This window comes from Marmota monax, unplaced genomic scaffold, assembly GCF_021218885.2.
Source record: "Marmota monax isolate L192 unplaced genomic scaffold, Marmota_monax_Labrador192_F-V1.1 WCK01_AAM20220418_F8-fsc00012, whole genome shotgun sequence".
NCBI lineage: Eukaryota > Metazoa > Chordata > Mammalia > Rodentia > Sciuridae > Marmota > Marmota monax.
The window spans coordinates 25,373,674-25,399,172 of NW_026695227.1; the positions used below are offsets into that span (position 1 = coordinate 25,373,674).

The window sequence follows — 25,499 nt, forward strand, 5'->3', positions numbered from 1 at the left end:
ACAGGCACCTAGAGGAATCAGGGGGCGTGGCCTTCAGAATGGCACCTCCCCTCTCCAGCGCTTCCGGGTGCGCTGGCGTTCCACTGCTAGCTCGGCCTGGCGGTGTTGGGTCAGTGCCTCCCACCTGACTCCCCGGCAGGTAAGGATTTCCGGCCTGTGCATCTCCTTCTCGGAAGGTTGTGGGAGTCGAGCCTCATTCTCTTTGCTCAGGGTTGTCGCGGGACCGCTGCAGAACGTAAATCGCCTTACCATCAAAGTAAGAAAAGTTAGGAAATAGGCTGCATGGACAGAGCTTGGTGGGTCCCTGGGGATCCAGAAGTTCGTCAAACCAGAGCACGAACCTGTGGCGTGGAGGGGCGTCACCCAGCCATATGTTGGCTCAGACACTCTCTGTTTCTTGGCTCCCAGGGTGTGTGTTCCTGAGCCTTTTTCCTCAGAACCAGGAAGTCAAGTCAGCACTCACGGAGATGCTTGTGGCGGGGAAAAGTTTCTCTGGCTTTCAAGATTCCAATTAGAAAGTGGAGAGGCATTGTAGGATCAGATAAGTACATTAACAGATTTGGAACATACGTGACGACAAGGAAGCAAAAGACACAAAAGGATAAAAAGCAAACCCTGAGAAAATACTTTTAGCCACTGAGAATGGAAACTAGCGCTATTGGTACCTCAAAAACCTGCCTGCCCCAAGCGCCTTAAAAGCACAGGATATTAAAATCTGTCGTTTTCCCTTTCTGGTAGTGATCCTTTAGACGTCTGTTGGAAAATTCATATTTCTTTTATTCTCCTGTTTTCATACTAAACATTCATGGGAAGTTTGATTTCTATTTGTCCGAACTGACCTCCTGATCTTTCAGAACAAACTTACTCCTTCCACAGTCTTCCTGTCAGTATATGTCAGGAAATGTGTTCAAGTCCAAAGACCTTGGTGCTATCTTCTGCCTCCTCTCATCAGCACACAAGATTCTATTGGCTGTACCTCAGAATATACCAGCATCCTGGATCTTCTGCAGCTTCTCTGCTCTACCCACTAATCCAAGCTGCCAGCATTTCCCATCAGATTGTTGGTACACTCTCCTAATTTGTCTTTTCCTGCTTCTGTGTCCTTACTTCAACATACTATAGAATTCATTCATTTGCTTATTCCCTGACTTCTTTATTAGAATATAAGTTCCAGCAGTTAATTCTCACCCCCACCCAATTGCCCTAAAGCTCTATTTCCAGGAGCCTTCCAGCACAAAGAGACACTCTGTAAATATTTGATGAATGAATGACATTATATAATTTTTAAATACCCCAAACATTTTAAATTACTTACCATTGAGTTAAGTCATTTTTTAAAAAAGATACATGTTTATGTATGATATGCCAGCACATATCCCAGTTTGAAAAAGGCTACCCTGTAGAATTTTGTAGGAAGTTATTATCAGTTTTTGTATTTGGTGATGATATTGTGGTGTTCAAAAATAAACATTAATTACTATCTGGCATATTTTGCTAAAAGCATATGAAAGCAAATAATGTATTTTAGAAGGGTTACAAATATATTAAAAAGTACTGTGCTTGATTAAATAAGACTACCAGCATCTGAAAAACTCAGCTATATTCTCAAATCTATTGTTTGTACCCAACCAGTAACCCTTCAACACTACTGTAAATATTGAGGTTACATATATTTCTGTGCATTACTTTTAAAAACAATGTTATGTAATAAATTCTGTCAAAAAATAATTGTTCCCACACCCATGCAAACCCAAAGTCCATCATTCTCCAACCCCTATACATTCCCCTCCTTTTATCACAGTCTTAAACTGTATTAATTCATTTGACAAAAATGTTTTGAAGTCTCTTGCGGCATACTATGGGCATATGAACAGAAACGCATTTGGATTCCACAAGCAGACATCGATTTTAGTATATTGCCACCTCATCTAGTATACTTGTCCTCATTATCTTATTTGAAAATATGAATGGTTTGTCTTCACCATAGAAATTAGTAATATGAGAAAATAATCATAAGGATACTTGTAGATCCAGCACCACTTCTGTTAATGCAGAGTACATCAAAGTACATTTTAAGGAGTTTAAAAAAGATGATACTTTCTATACAGTTTATTTTCATTATTGAAAAGCCATAAAAGCAAAATTAAAATCACCATAAAAATAATCATCAAGAGATAACCACTGTTAATATTTTGGTTTATATTCTCCTGCTGTCCCTACACTATCATCTCAGCTGGAAATCTGGGTGCAGGAGAGCTACAAAATTTATTTCTGACCATGATGTAGCCTGTTTTTGTTCTCAATTCCCTGCATTTTAGCTGTAGTTTTTAGAATTATTGAGCCTTTGTACCTTTCTAGCTTTGTCAATCATGTATTTCTTACAGTTTAGAGAAATCTGGATAAATAAGGGAAAATAACTTGAAGGAGACAACTGCATAATCTATATGTAGACAGGATTTCTTAATTTAAAAATATCATCCTTTCATTCAACACAAATGTTTTCTGTAGCTGCTGAAGTAAATTTGGTTGAATTGCTACCCAGAAGAATACACAAGCAGGGAAGACAGAAACACAATAAAATATAATAATTGTTGTAATAGAAGAATGATCAGGTGACATTTTGGAGCAAAAGAGTTGATTATCAGGAAAAGCCAATACTACCTTCTGAGTTGGACTCAGAGGAGTAGCTGACTCTTAAGGTGCTTGAGCTTTTACTTAGCCCTAGATGACTTTGTGTCCTACTTCATAGAGGAAATGACATTGTGTGGGAGCTCTCCCTCTATTCTTCTTTTTAGATTCAGAGGAAGAGATTTCCTTCTGCTCAGCACTGACCTTTTCACTATCTCATTTGTGTCAACAACCAACTTAAGCCTTAACCAGCAGCTCTCAAAATGTGATTGGGGTCCCTGAAACTCTTTCATAAAGTCTGTAAGGTCCAAATCACATATGGATAAGAGATTCATTGAGTGCGGTGGATTTTAATGTGCAGTGTTCATTGATACAACGTTAGATTCCATATTTCAGCTTCTTTTCCTTCTTCAACTCCCTTCCCCTGTTCCTCTCCTTCTCTTCATAGATGGACATCTTGGAAAATCTATTTTTACCATTCATTCACTGTTCACTGTACTGTTCTTAAGTCACCACTATCCTTCAGGTTTCCAAATTTTACATACCAATTGGTATTTATTTGACCTCTCTAGATTTCTAGAATGGACACCAATCAGTCCCCATCCTATAAATCTAATATGGTACTGTCCTGATTTTCTTTTTGCCTCCATAACTTATCAAGTACTTTTTAAATTGCTTCTTTTACTTCATTCCTTCCCATTCTATATGTCGCTCGCTAATTGGCAAATTTATTTTTAACTTGTTTTCTCACCTGTATATGCAAATATGCTCTCAATTCATAAATTTTTTTTAAATTTAGATGTTGATGCATTTTTATTTTATTAATTTATTTATATGCAGTGCTCAGAATTGAACCCAGTGCCTCACACATGCTAGGCAAGCGCTCTACCCCTGAGCCACAACCCCAGCCCCTCAATTCATAAATGAGAATAGATAAGTGAGCATTCTGTGCTGAAACCTCTCTGCTAAGCTCCAGACATGCATATAGCTACTTGATGCCACCTTTCCTAGATGGTGCCAGAAATAGGTATTTCACAAAATCCAGGCATCCTCTCATTATTCTCTCACTCTCCCTTTCCTCTAATCTCTGATCTCTTATGAATTTTCTTTCTTTATTTATTTCTTTCTTTTTTATGATATGGGAGATTGAACCCAGAACTACTTAACCACTGAACCACATTCCCGGGCATTTATTTATTTATTTATTTATTTATTTATTTTATTTTGAGACAGTGTCTCCAGGGCCTTGCTAAATTGCAGAGGCTGGCTTTGCACTTTCAATCTTCCTGCCTCAGCCTCCCAAGCCACTGGCATTACAGGTGTGCACCACTCTGCCTGGCTATGAAATTGTTTTGATTTGGTCTCTAAACTTTTTCATCTTTTTTTTTTTGTCTATTACCTGAAAGTATACTTTTTTTTTCAGACTTTCATTTCTGCTCATCCAGATTATTGTAGATGTTTTCAAACTGGTCTCCTTGCCTTGATATGGTCTCTTGACCTTGACTGATCTCTTTAATTTTTTATCCAGAGGAATCCACTTAACAAAGATCATACAATACCCTCTTCTTAAAAATCATGAAGTTGCTCCTCTGAAACTTTTAATACTAATTTGAACTCCTTGTCTTAGCCTACAGAGCACGTAATGATTTAGCCCTCCTGTTTCTCCAACTTCATCTCTCTTAACTATATCACATACACCTTGTGGTCCAGCTTTAATAGATATTATTTGAGCCTAACCCATGCTTTCTCATCTTTTTCCAGACTGTTCCTTCTATACAGAATTTCCTTTTGGGTTTATCATAACCTTTCACTCATCCTACTAACCTCTCACTCAACCAAATATATCATAATATATGACACCAAACCAAATATGTCCTAATATACCTGATTTTGACTGCCTCTGCTTGATGCTCCTTCTCTGAGCCACATAACACTCTAAACATACCTCTTTATTTATCATTGATTTTAATTGTTTGTATTCTCTGCTAGACTGAGCAACTTAAGAACAAAGATTTTCTCTTTGGGATAAAGCCTGATGCATATGTTTGATGAATGTATAAATGAATAAAAGGAAAGGAATGGTCCCTCTAGAAAAGAGAGTGATATGAACAATACATCAATTATAGAAGCAGGGTTATATGGTATGAATTTTGGACTCAAGAGTTCCAAATGAGTTCAAGTTCCTGATCTTTCAGTTACTACTATGCAGTATAAAAGTGGCAAAATTGTCTTAGTTACTGAAAGGATTAAATGAAATACATAATTCACCTAGTAAGGTACAGGGCAATAATTTGTTTATTCCTAAAATAAGCACAGAACACCAGTATCTACAATGTGCAAGTGTCTGGGTATATATTAATTCATAAAATCAGTATGGTCCCTGAACTCATAAAGTAACAACTAAATATGTGTAGTGATGAAAGATAACTAGGTAGAGAACAGGTAAACCTATTTAGATATGGTGGTCAAGGGAAGATAAAGAGAGGAAGTGAATATTGACCTAGAAGCCTATGATACAGAGACTTTGCTTTTTACTGTTGTTTATAATTTTTTAAATTTTTTATCCTATGAATGTATTATTTACTCTGTTAATACATTGTTTTGTATTTTCAAGAAAAAAATAAAGGGAAGCAAAAATAATTGACAGAAAAATATCTGTCTTGAGTCATTGGAAGAAAAGATCACCATCTACTGAGAATGAAGGGCATGAAAAAAGTTAAAGCTACATAGAGAGGTAAAAGTATGAAATAGTCACTAAGAACAATGACACAAGAGAAGTAAAAAATAATAGCATTGAATGCCCAGTTGAAAAGGGATTGTCATAAACTGGTGTTCACACCAGTCTGTTCCATTATCTAGTTCTTTACAGCTGTATTCTACAGGTCTGGTAAACAAGTAAACTTGTGAGACTTATCCCTGGCTTCTGATCTCCAGAGTAAAGTTATAGAAGAAAAGGGAGATTGAGGAAATAAAGGTTCTGTTTAGAGAGATGTTGAAATGGCAAACCACATATTTTGGCTTAGTAGGAAATGAATTGTGGTGAGGCAGATCTCAGGGACTAAAGTATGTGTAGGGGATCGGGTGTGGTAGGGCTGGCCTACAAGCCCAGCCACTGGGTAAGTTGAGGTAGGAGGATCACAATTCAGAGGCCAGTGTCAGAAACTTAGGGACACCCTGTCTCAAAATGAAAAAATGAAAAGAACCAGGGATGGAGATAAGTGGTAAAGTGCCACTGGTTTTAATCCCCAATACCAGGAGTCCAGGAGGTGAGGCTGGCAGGAGTAAAGGGGTCAAGGAAGAGCATGCTAACAAAGTATGTGAATGGACCATATTTTCTGTGTATGTGTTTGTGTACATGTGGTACTGGGGATTGAACCCAGGGGTATTCTACCACTGAGCTACATCCCCAACCTTTTCAATTTCTTTTTTATTTAAGACAGGGTCTCACTAAGTTGCCAAGCCTGCCTTTAATATGTGATCCTCTTACTTCAGCCTCCTGTGCCACTGGGATTATAGGCAAGTGCCACCACAATCATCTGGGCCATATATCTTTTAATGCTATTAAATTATTTCAGTATATTTACTTTTCACTTTTACCAAAGAATATTGGATAGATTTTAATAGTTAAGTGTTGATAGAAAAAATTGTATTTTAAATGGAAAGATGAATAGACTTGATTCCCAAACATACTCACAGAAATTTTTCAGATAAAGTTAAAATTTTTGCTGCGTTGTATTAATTTCACTTGGCAAATATCAGTGTCAGAAAAAAGTCCTCCTGTTTTTATTGATATTTGTAGATGGAAAAATAAAGCAAAACCAGAGGACAACTTGAAAATGCATTTTAATTTGGATATCTTCTTAGGACATCAACTAGTTGACTTTGGAGTGTTGCTTTGTTGTGTTATAATCAGTTGCCAACATTTCGTGCAGTATAGCAAAGTATGATATATGAGCTCACAGATGTCACCTCCAAAACTACTGTAAAATTTTAATGAGAATTTTTTCATATTTCAGGAATAGAAGATGAACAAACCCATAACACCATCAACATATGTGCGCTGCCTCAATGCTGGCCTAATTAGAAAGTTGTCAGATTTTATTGATCCTCAAGAAGGATGGAAGAAATTAGCTATAGCTATTAAAAAACCATCTGGTGATGATAGATACAATCAGTTTCACATAAGGTAACATAAAATTCTTTTTCTTTTGAAATTTTTACATTAGTAGGTAGAAATACCTATTAATTGCTTGTTCTCCTGCTATCCCTTCCCTTTAATTTTATTGACTCATTGAATTTAGGAAGTGAACCTCTCTATTGTGGGTAATAAGTCACCCCTTTTTGTTTTCTTCTTTTCCTTTTGCAATTTTTGCTTCATTCTTCAACTTGTCAGCTGGGCTAATATTGTGATCTAGTTTTTGAGTTAGAGTAAAGAGTCTCACCTTTGCTCTAGTTCTCTGTCACTGTGTTTTACACTTTGAATTTTCAGATTGAAGGAACATAAGACTGTTGTAAAAATCTAGTTCTAGTGAAATTCTGGAGTTTAAACTTTTAAGTGTGTGAATCTCTAAGCACCCTTACCAATGTATTTTGGCAGTTTTTCAAATTGATTTTAAGGCTGTTAACTTGTAAGTGTTCATATCTACAAATGTAATTCTTAAATCATACCCAGAATTTTTCAACACTAGCTTCACATGATTTACATTCTTTGTTTGTACTCATTTTTTTCTTAGTGTAAAATATGTTGTTGTTTTTTTTGTCAGTCACTACAATTAAGACCTATGTCAAAATCTGTCTTTGAAAGCAAGAGAAAATGAAATTTATTTTTGGTATTCAACAATCACCTGGCAAAGAATCTAAAGCCTTGACACCTGTATTAGTCCTTCCAAAATATTTGCTGATATGGAGGCTTAAACATCTTAAATTACTTGTGAAAGCATCAAGTTTAAAACGTGAAAGCTACTTTTTAAAGATAGTTTTGTTGATATTACTATTTAAAACTTGATAGTTGTGGGAGAGGGATAGGAAAAGAGCTCTTCTTTAGAGAATAATGCCAGGAAATAATGATTAAAATAGTGATAAAATCAGAAAGTTACAAATTTACAACCGCTAATGATAATTGGTTCATCATTGAACTTAAAAGCATAAGATAAAGGTTGTTGATGAACAGATGTACAAGATATCCACATATTACTCTCAAGTTACTTAATTAAGAAGGGAAAAGTTACTTTTATCATAAAGAAACCTTCCTTAAACAAGTGATCAACAGTAATGACACAAAATGGCATTTTTTTTTTTTTACCTCTGAATATGACACAGTGAGAAGGGTACATTGTCACCTACATAGTGTTCTTACCAAAAATTTTAACCTGAATTTAATCATGAGAAAGTAGTAAGGTAAATATAGATTGTGAGACATTATGCAAGACATCTGTTTTACACTTAAAGCACTGTCACACTCACAGAGATTGAAAAACCAGTATGTTCAAGAACCCAGATTAGCAAAATGTTAGCAGTTGGTGAATCTAGACAAAGGGTAGGTAAATGGTTGGTCATTGCATTATTCTTTCAGCTTTTCTGTAGGTTTGAAATTTTCCAAATAAAATAGTTGGAAGAAAAACAGAGAAAGTTATATTGATTAAGTTTTTAAATGTTACTTCATGAAACTAATTTTTAATTTTAAAGTACTGAACGAAAAAGGGCTCTGTTTTCTTTCAATTTAGTTAAATATTAAGTATAGTTAAAATCAAAGGAGTAATTTCCTGAATGTGTACATATTCTATTTGTTATATTAAGAAGGTGGATTTATTTTTTAAAATTAAATAAATAAAAATTAATTTAGTTAATAAGTCATGAAGGAAGTAATATAGCTTAGTGTGTTGAAAGTACATCCTTATGTGAAGAGAAATCTGAATTTGGATCTCACCTTGGATGTATCTTATTGGCTGTGTGACCCTGGACTGGTTACTCTACCAGACCAACTTTGGATTTCTCATTAGTTAATTAAAATGGTAATCATAATATCCTTAAACAAGTTCATGCATTTGCATCCTGTAGCCTACTAAGTACTCAGTAAATGTTAACTTTTATTATCATAATCTTCAGCATTTTTTCTCCTGCCTCTCCTTCCTGGCTTGTGGTAATTTTTGCTTGTTCTCCTGCTATCCCTTCCCTTTAATTTTATAGGAGGTTCTGTAAGCAAGACAAGGAGAAAGGAGGCTAATTCCTGTTTTCATATGAACTCAAATTATATCCTAATTTGTTTCTTTGTTACTTGCTTTTAAGGAGATTTGAAGCATTACTTCAAACTGGAAAAAGTCCCACTTGTGAATTACTGTTTGACTGGGGTACCACAAATTGCACAGTTGGTGATCTTGTGGATCTTTTGATCCAAAATGAGTTTTTTGCTCCTGCAAGTCTTTTGCTTCCAGGTAAACTGAGTGTGACCAGGGTATCAACAATTAGGGTAGAAAGACAAATGGCAGAAATGGAAACATTTCTACTTACTCTTACTTTCTTTCTCATATTAAATGAACCTTACATTTAAGAATTCCTTTCATTCTTTCAGCTCTCCCAAACTCTTTAACAAGCAGACACAGGACACTTCAGACTGCTGCTAAAGTGAGTCTGATCTCCACCATTAAAATTAGATAATTCTGTGCCGTCGGGAAGTTCAGAACTTGTGTAGGCTGTAGGAAATTATTCTTTTGAGCTCTTGTTTTTTCCACCTTCAAATTCCACTTTGATGACACTCTATCATCATGATTTCCCCACACTGCATTGTAGTGTGTTAGTGTCTAGTTATCTTCCTTATAACCTTAACTTTCTCCCTTTGATGCCCTTTATACCAGTGGTTCTCAATCTTTATTGTGCATAAGAATCATTTGGGGTTCTTGTTGAACAAGGAGGTCTTTTCCAGACCTAGTCAGAAATTCTGGAGTTAGATTCAAGGTCTATGTTCTTAAACAAGTACTTCAGTGTTTCTGGTGCAGGTGCCACATTTTGTAAACTCTGCCTTACTGTACCAATCTTTATTGTGACTGACAAGTTCTTACTAGGTAGCTTCTTATGTATGCTGTCAAAATATAGTGCCAACCTCTGAAAATTCAAATGTTATTAATTAAACTGAGTTCCTAGTTGAACTTTTTTACACACAATTTCTTATGGAAGGAATAAGTGTTTCTTATTCTGTATGTTTTTTATTCTGTTTTGCAGATGCTGTTCCCAAAACTGTTCATGCTGTACCTTGTACAGAAGCTACAACAGTTCAGCAGAAACAGATGCCTTTCTATGAAAAAGACAGGACATCTGTGATACCTGTGCAGAATCTTGAACAAAACCATGTGCTACCTGACTCTTCAAGTCCAGAAAATAAAAGTTTAGAATTTAGTGATACACGTAAGTAACATTTTCACTGCTCTCTTTACTAGTAAATTTGTCAGGATGACAATCACTGTTTTAAAATAAATTTCTCCTTCTTTCATTTATTTAGCTGTCAAAGGCACACTGGCAATAGCTCTTGCATGGGTTTTTTTTCCCTCTTCATTTATTATGTATTATCTTCATTGCATTAACAAGTATCAGTGATTAGAGGTAAAGATATGCAATAAACAAAAACAAAAAACAACATAGAAAGTGGTAGGCTGGGGATATAGCTCAAAGGTAGAGTGCTTGACTAGCATGCATCTGGGTTTGAGAACCAGTACCACAAAAACAAAACATAGAAACTAGGGAAAAATAAGTAAATATTTCCATAACTTGCAATGACATTTTTTTAAAGAAATTATGTGACTTCACTTTGGGTAGTAACTAGAATGTTTGGTTGGTAAGATCACTAAGCATAATTTTCATAATAAAGTTTAAAATTTGTGTTTTAAACATGGTTTTACCCCATCCCATCTTTCCTGTCTTTTCTTTTGTATTTGCATATGTACGAAATATTAAGTTGAGAAAACATCAAAATTATTAAAACAAATTTCCTTTTTATTTAGTCACTTTTTCCTTATTTTATTGGCATTTTAGGTTTTCATAGTTTTTCATTTTATGAATTGAAGAATGTCACAAATAATTTTGATGAACGGCCCATTTCTGTTGGTGGCAATAAAATGGGAGAGGGAGGATTTGGAGTTGTATATAAAGGCTATGTGAACAACACAGCAGTGGCAGTGAAGAAGCTGGCAGCTGTAAGTAATGTTTTTAGGAGGAAAAGAATGAAAGGAATAGTTGCTTCCTAGTATGTGATATAACAAGCTTTACATTAATCTTTAGGAAATATGTTATTTCACCATGTATTTTCTTCTAATAAATGCCTTCCTAAAGCAGGTAGTCCTTATCATTTAAAATTCAATTGAGAGGTATGGACCCCATCCCTAGAAAAAAATATTTTGCACACATGCATATGATCATACATACAATTTTGAGAGATGTGCAAAATAAAATTGAGAAATCCTGCGCCACATTGTACCTCATGAGTAATCAAAATAAAAATGATACTAAGAAAATATATATATATATTTTGTATTACTTTTCTTGTTTAAAAATATAGTTTAGAAAATATATATCAAGACTAGAAATCTTCTTGTCTATATTCTTTGTTCCCATTTCTATTTACATATTCACCCCTTACTTTTTGATTTGTTATACTCTAAATCTGTTGCTATATCCTAAAAATATTAATAGATCACATATATATGCATTGTCATTCTTTCTCATATATGTTTCAAATATTTTATTTTCTTTTTGCATTCAAATTTGCCAGCTTTCTGTTACTTCAAAATTTCTATGCAGTGAAGTCTCATTCTATTTTGTTTCCACAGTAACTTAGGGAGGCTCATAATTTTTTTCTGTTCTCTGATAAACCATGGACCTTGAGCAAAACACTAAAATTTCTATATATCAGTTGTTCTATAAATAAGGAAAGTAGTACCTTATTGTTTTAAAGAAAGCAGATCAGCCAGCTATTTCTTGAGCTGCTTCAGCTTTAGAAGCCATGGGTAATGATACTGTATTAAACTGCATATTATTTTTTCAGATGGTAGACATTAGTACTGAAGAATTGAAAAAACAATTTGATCAAGAAATAAAAGTAATGGCAAAGTAAGTATTACTTGGCAGTGTGATAGAGGGGAAAGGAACCAGTTAAGGTACAAGGAACCTGGTTTCTTTACCAAAGTGTACCATGAGCTATGGATATTTCCAAATGCAGTTATATAAAATCAAAGTAAAGGGTTTAGATAAGTACTATTGGCTCAATTCTATGACTGCATACACTCATATGCTTGTAGATTAAACAGGAGTTAGTTTTAAATCATATCAAAGTTACATGGCATTTCAGCAGTTTTCCATTATTATGTTTTCTGCACTCAAAATTCATGAAAAATCAATTGTAGAGATACTTTTAAAAAAGCTTTACAGAATAATAGACCCTTAGATAACAATCATAAAGTAACTAGGGAAGCATTATATGCAAAGATATTTAGAATACTTTGACCTAGAATGCTGGGAAATTGTTGACATTATCAAGAAAGGTAGGAGAAACAAATCAGAAATGTATTTAGTACTTATACTGATTGACATTTGAGTGTATACAATATGCTGGGCACTGTGTTACATATTTTATTTATATTGACTCATTTAATTCTCAGGACAACTCTTACAACCTCCCTTTAAAACAGAAAGATTTAGAAGTGTTAAATAACTTGCCCAAGGTCACATAGACAGTAAATGTTAAAAGATAGGATTCAAATCCAGATCTGATTCCAGAGCCTGAGCTCTGGATTTGGATCTTAATGGGATTTACCAAATTATATCCCCGAGGCCCATTGCTATAAATTACCAATTCTATTTGGTTAATCTCAAGAAATATTTAATAAACTGAAATTGATTCAGGTATAGTAAAAATAATGCACACTGAAAAAAAGAAAATTTGTTCTCTCTACTCATACCTCTAGTTCTCCAGTTGTAAAAGTAATTTGTTCAAAGTAGATAAACTGGGAAATATAGGAAAATGTTTTTTTTAAATAATCAAAACCAACTCTTAAATATATAACTCAGAGGTAACCATTGCAAATATTCTGATGTACTTGTTTCATGGTGTTGTAGCATTTTTACCATGTCATTAAAAATAAATTTTTAAAAAATTAAATTATTTGTAACATTCTGTCATTTATAAAGACCATATCTTACTTAACCATTATCCTACTAGATTTTTTTTCTAATTTTCAGTATTACAAATCAAAGATCCTTTAAGGATCACAAAGATCTTTAAATGTTTAAATACATTTTGGCTTATTTCATCAGGATAAATTCCTAAAAAACTTACCAGGTCAGATTACATTAACTTTCTAAAGACTTTCCAAATACATGTTCAAATGACTTTTTATAGATAAGTAATGGTAATTTATTTAATTTTTCTGATGATGGGGATTGAACCCAAAGTCTCACTCATGCTAACCACATGCTCCACCACTGAGCTACACCCTCTACCCCAAGTTGTGATCATTTTACTTCTACTAGCAGTGTAAATATCACTGCTACCTATTCACCATTGCCTATTATTTTTTTTTGGATATGTGCCAATCTCTGATCCTTACTAGTAGAATGACATTGACCAAGTTTCTTTACTCTCTGTCCATTAGTTTTCTAATCTGTAAAATTGGATAATATTACCCTGTTGTGAAGATTAAATAAAGCAAAGCAAGTGAATCATCACAATACCTTAAGGATAGTATAAATTCAGTAAATGTTAACTACTAATATTTAAAATGTGCCAGTTTGGTGGAAAATGAAACAATTATTTTTTTAAATTTATATTTCTTAAAATATTAATGAAGGTAGAGATAATTTATTTGCTATAAGGAAATGTTAGAAGTATCAAGCATTTTGAATGAACAAAGTGAGTAAGCACTTGGAAGGAGTACATATGTGCCAGGTATGTTTCTAGGCTCTTGTATATTTATTCATTTAATTATAAGTGTTCATATTACAATTAGCTACTATTTTCTGCATTTAGCAAATAAAGGAGCTGAGTCTCAGTGAGGTTGTTGACCTGCTACGGGTCACATATCTAAGAAGTAGCAGAGCTAGATTTTCAACTTGACTTTGAACTCAGCTCTGTTTTCTCTAAGCTGAACCAGAAATCCATGAAGTTGTGTTATACTGTAACTTCTCTTCAGTTTTATTACTCTCAGGTATATATATATATATATATATCAGACAATCAGATGTGATGAAAGATCAGACATGTATAATTTAGATGTGATTAAAGATCTGGCCTATAAATCAGTGCTTTATTGTGTGATAAAATATTTTGGTGTGTTACAGAATTCTTGAGAGTATTATAAAAGTTTGAGCAGACTTCTTAAAAATCTTCTTTATACTATTGAAAATTGTACTGAACAAATACAGGCATCAACCTAATCTTTAACCAAGTTATGACAAGTTCTAATGAGCCAAATTATTGAATTTTCACTATAAAATAGAAAGAGGTTTTGCTTCTAACATTGATCAGTATTTCAGAAGAGAGAACCATTTACAGAAAATTATGGTTATATAATTAAGACATAGATATATAATATATTTGATATATAACATACTATTTTCTTGATCTTTTCTCTGTTGAAACACTAAATTGAATATTTACAAATAGATATTATAATGATCTACATGGAAAATTTTTTGTCATAGGTGTCAACATGAAAATTTGGTAGAACTACTTGGTTTCTCAAGTGATGGCGATGATCTCTGCTTAGTATACGTTTACATGCCCAACGGTTCATTGCTAGACAGACTGTGTTGCTTGGTAAGATATTTTGTTCATCGTATCATTTGGCTTTCTGTTTCTGTGTTAGAATATTAATATTTACTTTGTACAGGATCATTTAAATTACACTAATCTTAATATTTTTCTTGCTCTATAAAAGCTGTCTAGTTGATATGTAAACAAGTAGGATTGCCAGTCTGTTAGGTGATCACCTAAAATTACTAGTTAAGGTTAGATGTTGAAATGCTCTTATATATTTTTATCTTCAAATAAGAAATGCTAACCTCCATTTGATCTTATTTAGACATATATTAACAACTTAAAAAATTATAGACCTAAATTCTTAGTGATAGCATTTTTCAGTTATTGCCTAGAAAAAATATTGAGTTACATATTTTCTATAGATTTTTTTTTCTTTTTTTAATTGGTTTGTTTCTTCATAAGGATGGTACTCCACCACTTTCTTGGCACACAAGATGCAGGATTACTCAGGGTGCAGCTAATGGAATCAGTTTTTTACATGAAAACCATCATATTCATAGAGATATTAAAAGGTAAATGCAGCTGTGAAAAGTTTTTGGAAAGCCATCTTTAATTTGTTGTCACTGTGTTTATTCACTATTCACATGCATGTCTTAACCTGAAGCAACTGGATACATTCTCCATAAGTCCATGAAAGCTCTTCTCAATGAGGACATCTGTAATCTGCTCTATTTCAAATCCAATGACCTATTTCTAGTACTCATCCTACTTGACTTTTTTCCCTTTATTTGTTGACATTATGTTATTCTGTTCTTCTTGAACTCTTTTGCCTTGTGGAAAATAGTTTCTTTGTTAGTTTCTGGATTATGACTCTTTTCTGAATCACCTTCATCCTCCGTGAGTACTTTTTCAGTTCTCTTTCTTCTTAAGTATTATGTCAGCTTTGTATCATTGTGACAAAATACTTAACATGAACAACTAGAAAAGGAAAGATGTATTTTGGCTTACTGTTTCAGAGGTTTCAGTCCATGATCGTCTGGCTCTGTTGCTTTGGGCTGGAGGCTTGGCAGAACAAAACTGCTCACCTTATGGCAGCAGAAAGCAGAGAGAGGGACTAAGGAAGGAGTCAGAAGAAATACCCTTGCAAGGCATACCCCAGTAACGTACTTCTTCCAACTAGGTCCTACCTCCCAGTAATGCCATTATCTACAAATCCCTCAATAGATCAGTCAGTTGATGAGGTCAGAGTACTCCTGAGGATCCCAAAATCCCCACCTCTAAACGTTTCTTTATTGGGGACCAAGCCTGCAACACATGATATATTTCATATCTAAACCATCACATGTATTTATATTTCTCTAGTTCAATATTAACCTGCTATATACTAAGTACTGTAGATGATGCAATTTAGCAAAAATGGCATATATAGAATTTGACATCAATTGAATAATCACAAAATAATAATAGAATCATAGTATTTAGTATAGGTTCAGTGTGTATGAGTATGTATATGTGAAATATATTATCTCCATCCAAAGAATGAGTAGGAAATAAGCAAGAACAGTTTGAAGGCAGCTATAGAAGATGGAGAGAACAATCTAGACAGAAAGAACCATGTTTATAAGATCAGTAGTGGGAAGGAATATAGGAGTTCAATGAGTTAAGAGGTGAAATAAAGTTTGACTGTTATGTAGAAAGTGAAGGGATGCAAGAATTGAAATAAAATTAAACAGATAGATAGGGAGTTAAGATCTATAGGGCCTGATAGACCAAGGTAAGGTTTTATATGTGATTAAATCTTAAATGTAATGAGATGTTATTAAAATTATAGTAAGGCAGTGACATAATATGTAAGTTTTACAAGATCATTGTGACTCTGGTATGGAGAACAGTTTGTAAGAAGGGGTGATTAGTAGGCTACCATACTGTCTTGGTCATGGAAGTTAATTTGAAGAGAAGTGAGCAAATTGGAGAGATTAAGATGGCATGTTTTGCTGATATCTTGGCAGTGAAGGGGGGAAAATATCAGGAATAACTCTTGGAATTATGACATCCGGAATTGTACTCTGGAATCATTGTGGCATGATTCACTTATATAGAAAGAGGACTCTGTTGGAGTGGTGTTGGGGAAAACGAAAATATAAATTCTCTTTTGTACATGTTGTGTTTAAGGTTCTTTTAAGATAAAGAAGTGGAGCTGGGTGTAGTGGTGTATGCTTGTAATCACAGCTACTGGGGAGGCTGAGGTAGGAAGATTGCAAGTTTAAGACAGCCTGGAAGTTTACTTTAAGGGCAGCCTAGGTGACTCTCAAGTCAATATCATCAGCTTCTAATACTGAATTTTTCAATGTGCCTGTACCAAAACTCCTTGCCCGAGTATCCCACTGGAGCCTCTAAGTCACTATCTTAGAAATCAAACCATCCCTTCAACCAAACATCTTTTTCTTGTATTATCATGACCTGCATGACATTTACTCAGTTTACCTAAACTCGAGATGATGAGGTGATTAAAAATAAGAAATAAAGACAAAAAACTCAATTAGTAGATTAATAGTGGGGCTCAGTGGGTGAATCAGCCCTGGTAGGGTCTGATCTCTAACAAAAAGGGGAGCTCCATGTGCTTTATTTTATATGCAAACACATCAAAGGGATTTATTATGAGAGAAACTTCTACAAGATAAACCAAAGTGAGGCTGAGGGGAACAAAGCATAATTGGTAGCATATCAACTTTTGCAGTATTTCTTCCTCCTCCAGGCACCTGGTGCCTCAAGTCAGTTCGAGCACACTGCTGTCTCTTTCACTTCCAGGCAGCTGTTTGAATCTAGAGCTGTATGAACCAATAAATTCTGTGGAAGACAGAATTTTTTCGCCCCTGCTATCACAAGCAAATGAGAGATCTCAAAAGAGCAATGCCCCTGCTTTGAGGTGGCTTACACAAACCCATAATTCATCCATAGCTCCCCAAACTGTATTTCCTTTTTAATCAAATGAAGTCAGTATTTATTCATTTCCAAAACTTAACGCTTTTTCAGTCCCTATATCCTATTGTCACAAATTTCTGTGCCTGAAAATGTGCACTTCCTATTTATTCTGCCTCTGTTTAGATCTTTGTTATCTTTTATTGGCTTTATTTCAAACCTTCCTAGTCAATGTAAAACAAGTCTGTACCAGTTCTCACCTGTTCACTACAACACTTCCAGGTTATGGTTCTAAAAGATAAATCTGAAATTATCAGTTCCATACGATGTAAACTTTAGATACTGTTCAAATTCACTCCATCTTCCATGAACACTAGTTTTTAAATTGATTCTGTATACCATATGCTCTTGTGTTTTCATCACTTTGTATATGTTCATTTCCCTGACATGCCTTTCTTTCCTTCATGTAACCATCAACTTCAAATAATCCTCCAAAACAAAGTATAATTTATACCTTCTCTTTGGAATTTTCCCCAGTAATTCCTGGCACATGATTGGTTTTCCAGCATTTGGTATCTGATATTCTCATCATGTAATACTGTTTTTTGAATTTTTTGGTAGCTGTACATAGACAGAATGCCTTTATTTTATTTGTTTATTTTAATGTGGTGCTGAGGATCAAACCCAGTGCCTCACACATGCTAGGCAAGCGCTCTGCTACTGAGCTATAGCCCTAGTCCAGTGTAATACTGTTTTTTTTTTTAATTTTTCATATGCTTTTTCCACAGATAAAGTTCTAAGATTCACCACCACATATTCAGCACCAAGTTTAAATACTATAACACAAAAGTCTTTTCAATAAGGTTTTATTGAATGAAAATATGAATATATAAATGGATGCTTGTCATTAATTCATTAATATCTTTTATACATAATTTTACCCTTTATAAGATTCCAGATGGTACAAAAATAGTTCAAAGTAATAAATAATTTAGATAACTTTAGAAATTTGTTTTTAAGTGAATTAAGTATTGTTAGGAAAGTAATTAAGAATGGTGTTTTCAATTTATTTTAAAGCTAGACACAGAAAGACAAATACCACATTTTCACTCATTTTTGGAAACTAATAAGTCAATTTCATATAAGAACAGAATTGAATAATTTCACTAGAGACTTGTAAGGGAAGGGGAGAAGAAAGTTCATAGGGCACCAAAAAACAGAGTGAGGAATAACTTCTGGTTCTTCTATAAGCACAGTAGGGTAACTAGAGGTTAAAATAACACTATGATATATTTTGAAATGACTAGAAGAGTATGAGATTCCCAACACATAAAAATGATTAATGTTTAAAGAGATAGGACTGCTTATTACCCTGATTTGATTATTATATATTGTATATATCAAATAATTAATATATCCCACAAAGATGCACAAATACTATTTCTCAATAAAAAAATTAAAATTTTGTTAGAATGGTGCTTTGAAGGCTGGTATGTGCAAGTTCAATGGGTTTAATCCCCATAACCACAAAGAAAAAGAAAATGGTACTTTGGAAGACTGGGAAGTTACCCTGTGTTATGGTTTCCTCCTCTGAAATTGTTCTTCTCAGGTCTTTTAGTCACAGCAGCAAAAAGCTGATTAAAATTTCCTGTAAAAAATTATTTATGGGGCTGGGGTTGTGGCTCAGTGATAGAGCCCTTGTCTAGCATGTGTGAGGCACTGGGTTCAATTCTCAGCACCACATATAAATAAATAAAATAAAGATCCATCAATAACTAAATTTTTTAAAATTATTTGTGAAATATTTATGAAAATATCTCTCACTAGCATGGAAATTTCTATTTCATTTTTATTCTCCTAAATGTTTTTCCTCTTTCTATTTGACTGTAATCTGAATCCTAGATATATTTACACAAATTTCACATATATCATAAATTTCTTTTATGATATATCCAATAAAATGGCAAACAATGTAAATATATGTGTATATACATGTGTGCATATATACTTTCATATATCTATCTAAGGAACTATTTGACTTCCTTGGGAAGAAAACATTTTTTCTCCAAATTTTACATTTTTTCAGTGCAAATATCTTACTAGATGAATACTTTACTGCCAAAATATCAGATTTTGGACTTGCGCGGGCCTCTGAGAAGTTTGCCCAGACAGTCATGACTAGCAGAATTGTGGGCACAACAGCTTATATGGCACCTGAAGCTTTACGAGGAGAAATAACACCCAAATCTGATATCTACAGCTTTGGCGTGGTAAGTTACATACAATAATCATTCTTGTACAAGTACGAAATCAAAAGATTATTTTAAGATACCTATCTTGCTTAGCTTTTGTGTTTAAAGATGTTAATCATTTATGTTAACCTTTGACTATATCAGAAAGTTTATGAAAATGTCTCCCAATGTATGATATTTTTGAGTTTTTTTAATTGTTGCAATAAATGATTTTTTGTGAATTGGATGAGCTTAAATTAAATCATTGTATAGAATGAGTCATGTCATACAATATGTACTTTAGTCTCCATTTTCTTGGCATTTTCTGATCTACTAGTCTGTTCTTAGTAGTTACTAAGATTGAGTAAGGAACAGAGTGTGAGTGTTGGAGATATTAGGGGCTTTTTCTTCATCTAATCTTTTTCAAATATATTTCACATATGGAAAGTTGACTTCATTGCACTGTAACATTAAGGCATGGGGTTGTAGAATATGTCTAGTGTTTAGAACATAAGATTCTTCTAAGAGCCAGAGAATTGGGATTAGATAATCAAATTTGATTTTCTTTACTCTTGTGAAGAATACCCTGAGAGACTGGAGAAGGATTGGGAATTCCCGAAACACATGTTGATTGGATTGATTCTTTTACAAGTTGACAATAGGAAAGAATTGCTTATGGGGGCATGGTGGGATCCTAGGTGCCCGTGAAGGAAGGTGATAAGAAATGCCCATGATTTGTGTTCTTTCTGCTTTAATACCAAAAGCTATATATTTTGTACAGAAAATATTAACCAGATTTCATAATCAAGATTCATATTCCTTCTAGTTTTTATGTTATCCTAAGTGTTATATTAATGGATTTTTTTTTCCTTCATAGGTTTTACTAGAAATAATCACTGGACTTCCAGCTGTGGATGAACACCGTGAACCTCAGTTATTAGTAACTGAAAGATTCAATTTTTTTCTAGTTCTTTTCTCTTTGCATTTATTGTCTAAATATTTACTATGTATGGGAAAATTTGACATCTAGAAATGGAATTTTATTTTACAAGTATTTCTACTGGCAATACATAATGATATATGGAAAGAGCATTAAATATTTCTAATCTCAACTCTGCCATGAAATATTTGTGAAGCCTAGAACAGTCACTTATACATTCTTTGTGAGTGAAATTAGAATATAACCAAATAATTTCTGAGATCTTCTCCAGTTTACCTTAATTTCTTACTTTCCAGGGTGGTTACTAACAGTTTTCTAGCTCAGAAAGAAATGACTACATTTAAATTTGTATCAGAATAGGATTGCTAGTAAATGTTCTCTATTTATATTATAGATTATTTATAAAGTTTTAGAAAACATTATCTAATTTTATATATTAGACATTTCATTGACAATTTATAAGTAAGTTAGCTGAATCAGATAAATAAAACTAGAGGAGAATTATGCCCTGCATTTTTTTTCTATGTCACAAGTTTTAAGAATTTTGAAATTTGTATGAAATTAATGAGTGATGGAAATATCATGTATAAGTTTTTCTTAAACTTGGATAAATAACCACACTGATTTCATTGGAATTTATGTGTCCAAATGGTACAAACCTGTATAATCATATCAGAAATATTCATATACCAGATTATGTAGCTAGAATTGGAATTAGAAAATCAAAGGGATTGATTTATTTGCTCAAGGATCTGGTGCCATACCTTTTTGTGGAAACCATAAGTAAAGTATCTGTATGTTATAATATTTTGTCCATTATAAAAATGTACATCATTAAGCTCTCCATGATATATTGGTAATGCAATCATGAAGTTACATGCAATATAATATTTCATATCAGTATATTTATAGATACAATGTTAAAGTTATTGTTTTAGTAATTTTTTTTTACTAAAAAAAATTTTTTTAAGTGGCACATTAAAAAGTAAAATTTTGTCTTAATCAGAGAAATAAAATTATCTGTTTAATTGGTTATTGGAAGTTGATGGAAAATCCTGGATTGGAGATGCTATTTTTGAGCCATTAATTAAGGTCATAGATAAAGCTTTGGGTGTGGATTGAATTATATAAAATATATAGATTAAAAATAGAGGAGGTCAGAGAAAAGAGGTACAGAGGGCAAAAGATAGAACCCAGTGTTTTACTAAGTTGCAGCTTAAACTTTTTAGGCAAGGCTTACCTGTCTAAAGGCCTACTTTTTCTATCCTATTACCTAAATATTTTTCCTCTTCAGAATGTATAAGAGCCTCAAAACTTCAAACTAAGTGAGGATATAATACAGAAAAGTACAGAATCTCTCTTAGTCACGAGTTTTATACTTCATCATTTAATAGTGAACATCATAAAACTTAAGGGAAGATTATACTTTTTCACCCATTCTTAAGGCTTGAATATGGTATCAATATAAAATAATAAGATTTTAATGCACATATAGCTAAGAGTGTGATGCTTTAATAAGCCCTTATGTCACTAGAGAAAATTTTCTTATCTTTACATTCTATTTCTTATAAGTAATCTTTTACATCTGTACTAGTTTTCTTGAGCTGCTGTAAAACATACCACAAAGTAGAAGACTTAAAGTGACAGAAATTTATTCTGTCACACTTTTGGAGGCCAAGTGTCTGAAATCAAGGTGTTAGCAAGGCTGTACTCCCTCTGGAGAGTCCAGGGGAGAATCCTTCCTTCCTCTTTCACCTTCTTTTTCTTGGGGAGGGGGGTTACTGGGGATTGAACTCAGGGACATTCAACCATTGAGCCACAACCCCAGCCCTATTTTGTATTTGATTTCAAGACAGGGACTTACTGAGTTGCTTAGTGCCTCTCCATTGCTGAGGCTCCTCTTCTACTTTCTGAAGGCATTCCTTGACTTATGTCTCTACCACTCCTATCTCTGTCTCTGTAATCACATTGTCTTCTATATATCTTTTTTCCTCTTTTTGTTCATATACAGACACTTGTCTTGGATTTAGTGGCCACCTGGAAAATCCAGCATGACCTCCTCTTAAGATATTTAATTATGGGCTGGGGATGTGGCTCAAGCGGTAACACACTTGCTGGCATGCGTGGGGTGCTGGGTTCAATCCCCAGCACAACATAAAAATAAAATAAAGATGTTGTGTCCACCGAAAACTGAAAAAATAAATATTAAAAAATTTTCTCTCTCTTAAAAAAAAGATATTTAATTATGTCTACAAAGATGTAGTTTTTCCAGATAAGGTCACATTCACAGGTTCCAGGAATTAGGACATAGACATGTTTTGGGAGCTACCACTGTACCAGCATAGTCCTAGACTTCTATCCTCATTCATTATTCTTTCATCCTGGCCTCTCCCTTATGCCTTCTCCTTTTTTTCTCTTTGATGAAACAATCTAAGTACCTATAGAGAAGTTTTTCAAATGCAGAGAGGGGTGTATGTATCTTGGAGTTGGAATTGCATTAGCAGAAGCACATCTTGAGGCAGATAACTCTGCTCTGCCTGCCTATTAAATGCTACTAATGGGAACATATAAGCAATTAGCTCACATGTAAATGCAAAAATTAGAAGGCAAGAGGTTAAAAGTATTTAGGGGGTTTAAATAAATATTTAATGTTTGTTCTGTGTATCTTCCATTCTTTTTTAAATTTATTTATTTTTGTGGTGGTGAGGATTGAACCCAGTGCCTCAAGCTTGCAAGGCAAGCACTCCACCACTGAGCTACAACCCCAGCCCAGTATCTTCCCTTCTTAAAAGTGCTATAAAAGAAGATAGTGAAAGGATAGTAAAAGCATAGGTTAATTTAAATAATTAAAATTGATATTTATTTCTCTTGTATTTGAAGCTCTTAACACAATTTTAACACTCATTTTTAAGCTAGATATTAAAGAAGAAATTGAAGATGAAGAAAAGACAATTGAAGATTATATTGATGTAAAGATGAATGATGTTGATTCCACTTCAGTTGAAGCTATGTACTCTATTGCTAGTCAATGTCTTCATGAAAAGAAAAATAAGAGACCAGACATTAAGAAGGTACCAATTTTTTGCACTCATATAAAAAGTAAAGGGAATGAAGGGGATGAGGTTTGTCATTTTTTCCTAAATGTACATTTCAAACCAGCTGTGTAATGTAGTTTTTCATTTGTTCTTTCTTTTTAAAAGGTCCAACAGCTGCTGCAAGAGATGACAACTTCTTAAAACTGTATAGGAAAGGACCCTTGATTTTATATATATATATATATATATATATATATATATATATATAAACAATTTTTTAAACTATTTTTTCTAAATTCTCTTCTTTATCTTTAACAAGACATCATGATGCAATGCAGTGGTTATTAAAGCATACATTGAACCTCCAACATATAGAACAAATAAAAGTACAGTCACCATATCAACACTTAGCCCTACCCACTTAGTATTAACTTCAGTACACATAATAACCCCTGAAGCATCTCCTTTGAACATCACCAAACATGATTAAAAACTTTTTTTTTTCCATCTATAACATGGACTGATATCTCCGGCCTCCCTGGTAGGAGGTCGTGAAAATCAACTGATGCAGAATATGTACAAGCACTGTGTAAATAGTGAGGTAATAATATTTAAAGTTTACAGATGTGATTATAAAGTTTTATTACACTCAAATGTTTATAGGCTCATGTTCACTTTATACTATTTTCAACAGTCATTCACCACAAACTAAATATTCCCTGATGATGCTGCCCTGATGATGTGGCTGTTATTAGATTATATTACATGGCAAAGTTGAAGGGATTTTGCAGATGCAATTAAGGCCCCTAGTGAGCTAACTATAAGTATTAAAAGGGGTACTGTTTGAAATAGGTCTAAACAAGTCAAGTAAACCCTTCAGGAAGTAAGAGAGATTCTCCTATGGCTCTTGAAGAACTAAGTACCATGTTATGAGAGGGCAACATTTCCAAAACCAAAGGATGGCCTCTAGCACATGAGAGCTATTAGTCAGCAGGAAACAAATGGGAACTCAGTTGTGCAACCACATGGAACTGAATTCTGCCACAACCTGAAAGAATTTAGAAGAGTACTGCATCTTCAGATGATACCACTGCTCCAGCTGACACCTAGATTTTCACTGTGTGAGACCTTCAGAATGTGGGCCTGTCTGAGTTACCTGGACTTTTGACATGTAGAACTGTGATATAATAAATGGGTTGTGTTAAGCCACTAAGATTGTGGTAATTTATTATGTGCAACAGAAAATGAACACCAAGAAACTCCTATGATGATTTGCCTGTGATGATCCCATTATATTTATAGGTTCTGCACACATTCGACAGTGTGTGAAAATTAAAGAGAGTATGATTATACCCTAGGGTTGCAGTGTACTGATTTTCACTAGATTCTTTATTTCATCAGGCCCTAGTTTTTTGAAATTGATTTGTTTTATCATAGTGAGAGATTTCCTATACTAGTGCTTTTTAAAATGATTTTTAACTATTTCTTCTACATTTAAAATTTGTAGTTTGTTTATATTATTTGAAAATGTTATGGCTTTGGATGAACAGAAGGAAGGAATTTATTTTAGTATGAAAAATGACTGAAAAAAACCCTCGTATAAGCAACTGGCATCAACTAAGCAGTACTTCTTTATTCATCAAGGCTTTTCTAACATATTCTACCTCATCTTGGACCCAGAGCAATGGAGTTGACCTACCAGGGGCTGAACTTCTGAAACCATGAACCAAATAAACTTCTCTAACTTGTAATTGTCAGGGCGTTTTAGTCACAGAGACAAAAAATGAACACAGAAAATTGGTACTAGAAGTGGGGTACTTTTTGTGACTAATCTGAACTATGTGGTTCAGGGTCCTTTGGAGCTGGTTTGTGGGAGGAATTTGTAAAGGTTTAGAGATTAAAGCTAGAGAAGTCTTAGAACTGGATAAGCATACCTTAATGGGTAATTGTGGAGGGAGCTTCAGAACACCAGAATGTTGAGAGGAATGCAGACAATAAATTCT

General features: G+C 33.8%; 1 protein-coding gene across 11 annotated transcripts; it reads left to right on the forward strand.

Annotated features, from left to right (window-relative positions):
* Nucleotides 1-24,709, forward strand: Irak4 (interleukin 1 receptor associated kinase 4). 11 transcript variants are annotated; one of them, XM_046435946.2, is made up of 14 exons: nt 43-139; nt 5,243-5,362; nt 6,065-6,144; nt 6,645-6,814; nt 8,914-9,059; nt 9,844-10,026; nt 10,651-10,811; nt 11,660-11,724; nt 14,314-14,428; nt 14,834-14,943; nt 19,377-19,560; nt 20,399-20,461; nt 23,374-23,532; nt 23,662-24,709. In XM_046435946.2, exons 4-14 carry the CDS (start codon nt 6,654-6,656, stop codon nt 23,695-23,697), a joined length of 1,383 nt encoding a protein of 460 aa, XP_046291902.1. In that variant the 5' UTR covers nt 43-139; nt 5,243-5,362; nt 6,065-6,144; nt 6,645-6,653; the 3' UTR covers nt 23,698-24,709. The 11 variants fall into 11 exon arrangements, with proteins under 11 accessions (XP_046291906.1, XP_046291901.1, XP_046291902.1 ...); XM_046435947.2 differs by having other exon boundaries at nt 6,069-6,144; XM_046435952.2 differs by having other exon boundaries at nt 60-256.
* Nucleotides 24,710-25,499: the final 790 nt, after the last annotated feature.

Bases quoted from the DNA above. Each gene is read 5' to 3' on its own strand.
- Irak4 (XM_046435950.2), top strand. From the start codon at position 6,654: ATGAACAAACCCATAACACCATCAACATATGTGCGCTGCCTCAATGCT. The intron at 6,815-8,913 runs GTAACATAAAAT...CTTGCTTTTAAG, and splicing joins TACAATCAGTTTCACATAAG to GAGATTTGAAGCATTACTTC. The intron at 23,533-23,661 runs GTACCAATTTTT...TCTTTTTAAAAG, and splicing joins AGAGACCAGACATTAAGAAG to GTCCAACAGCTGCTGCAAGA.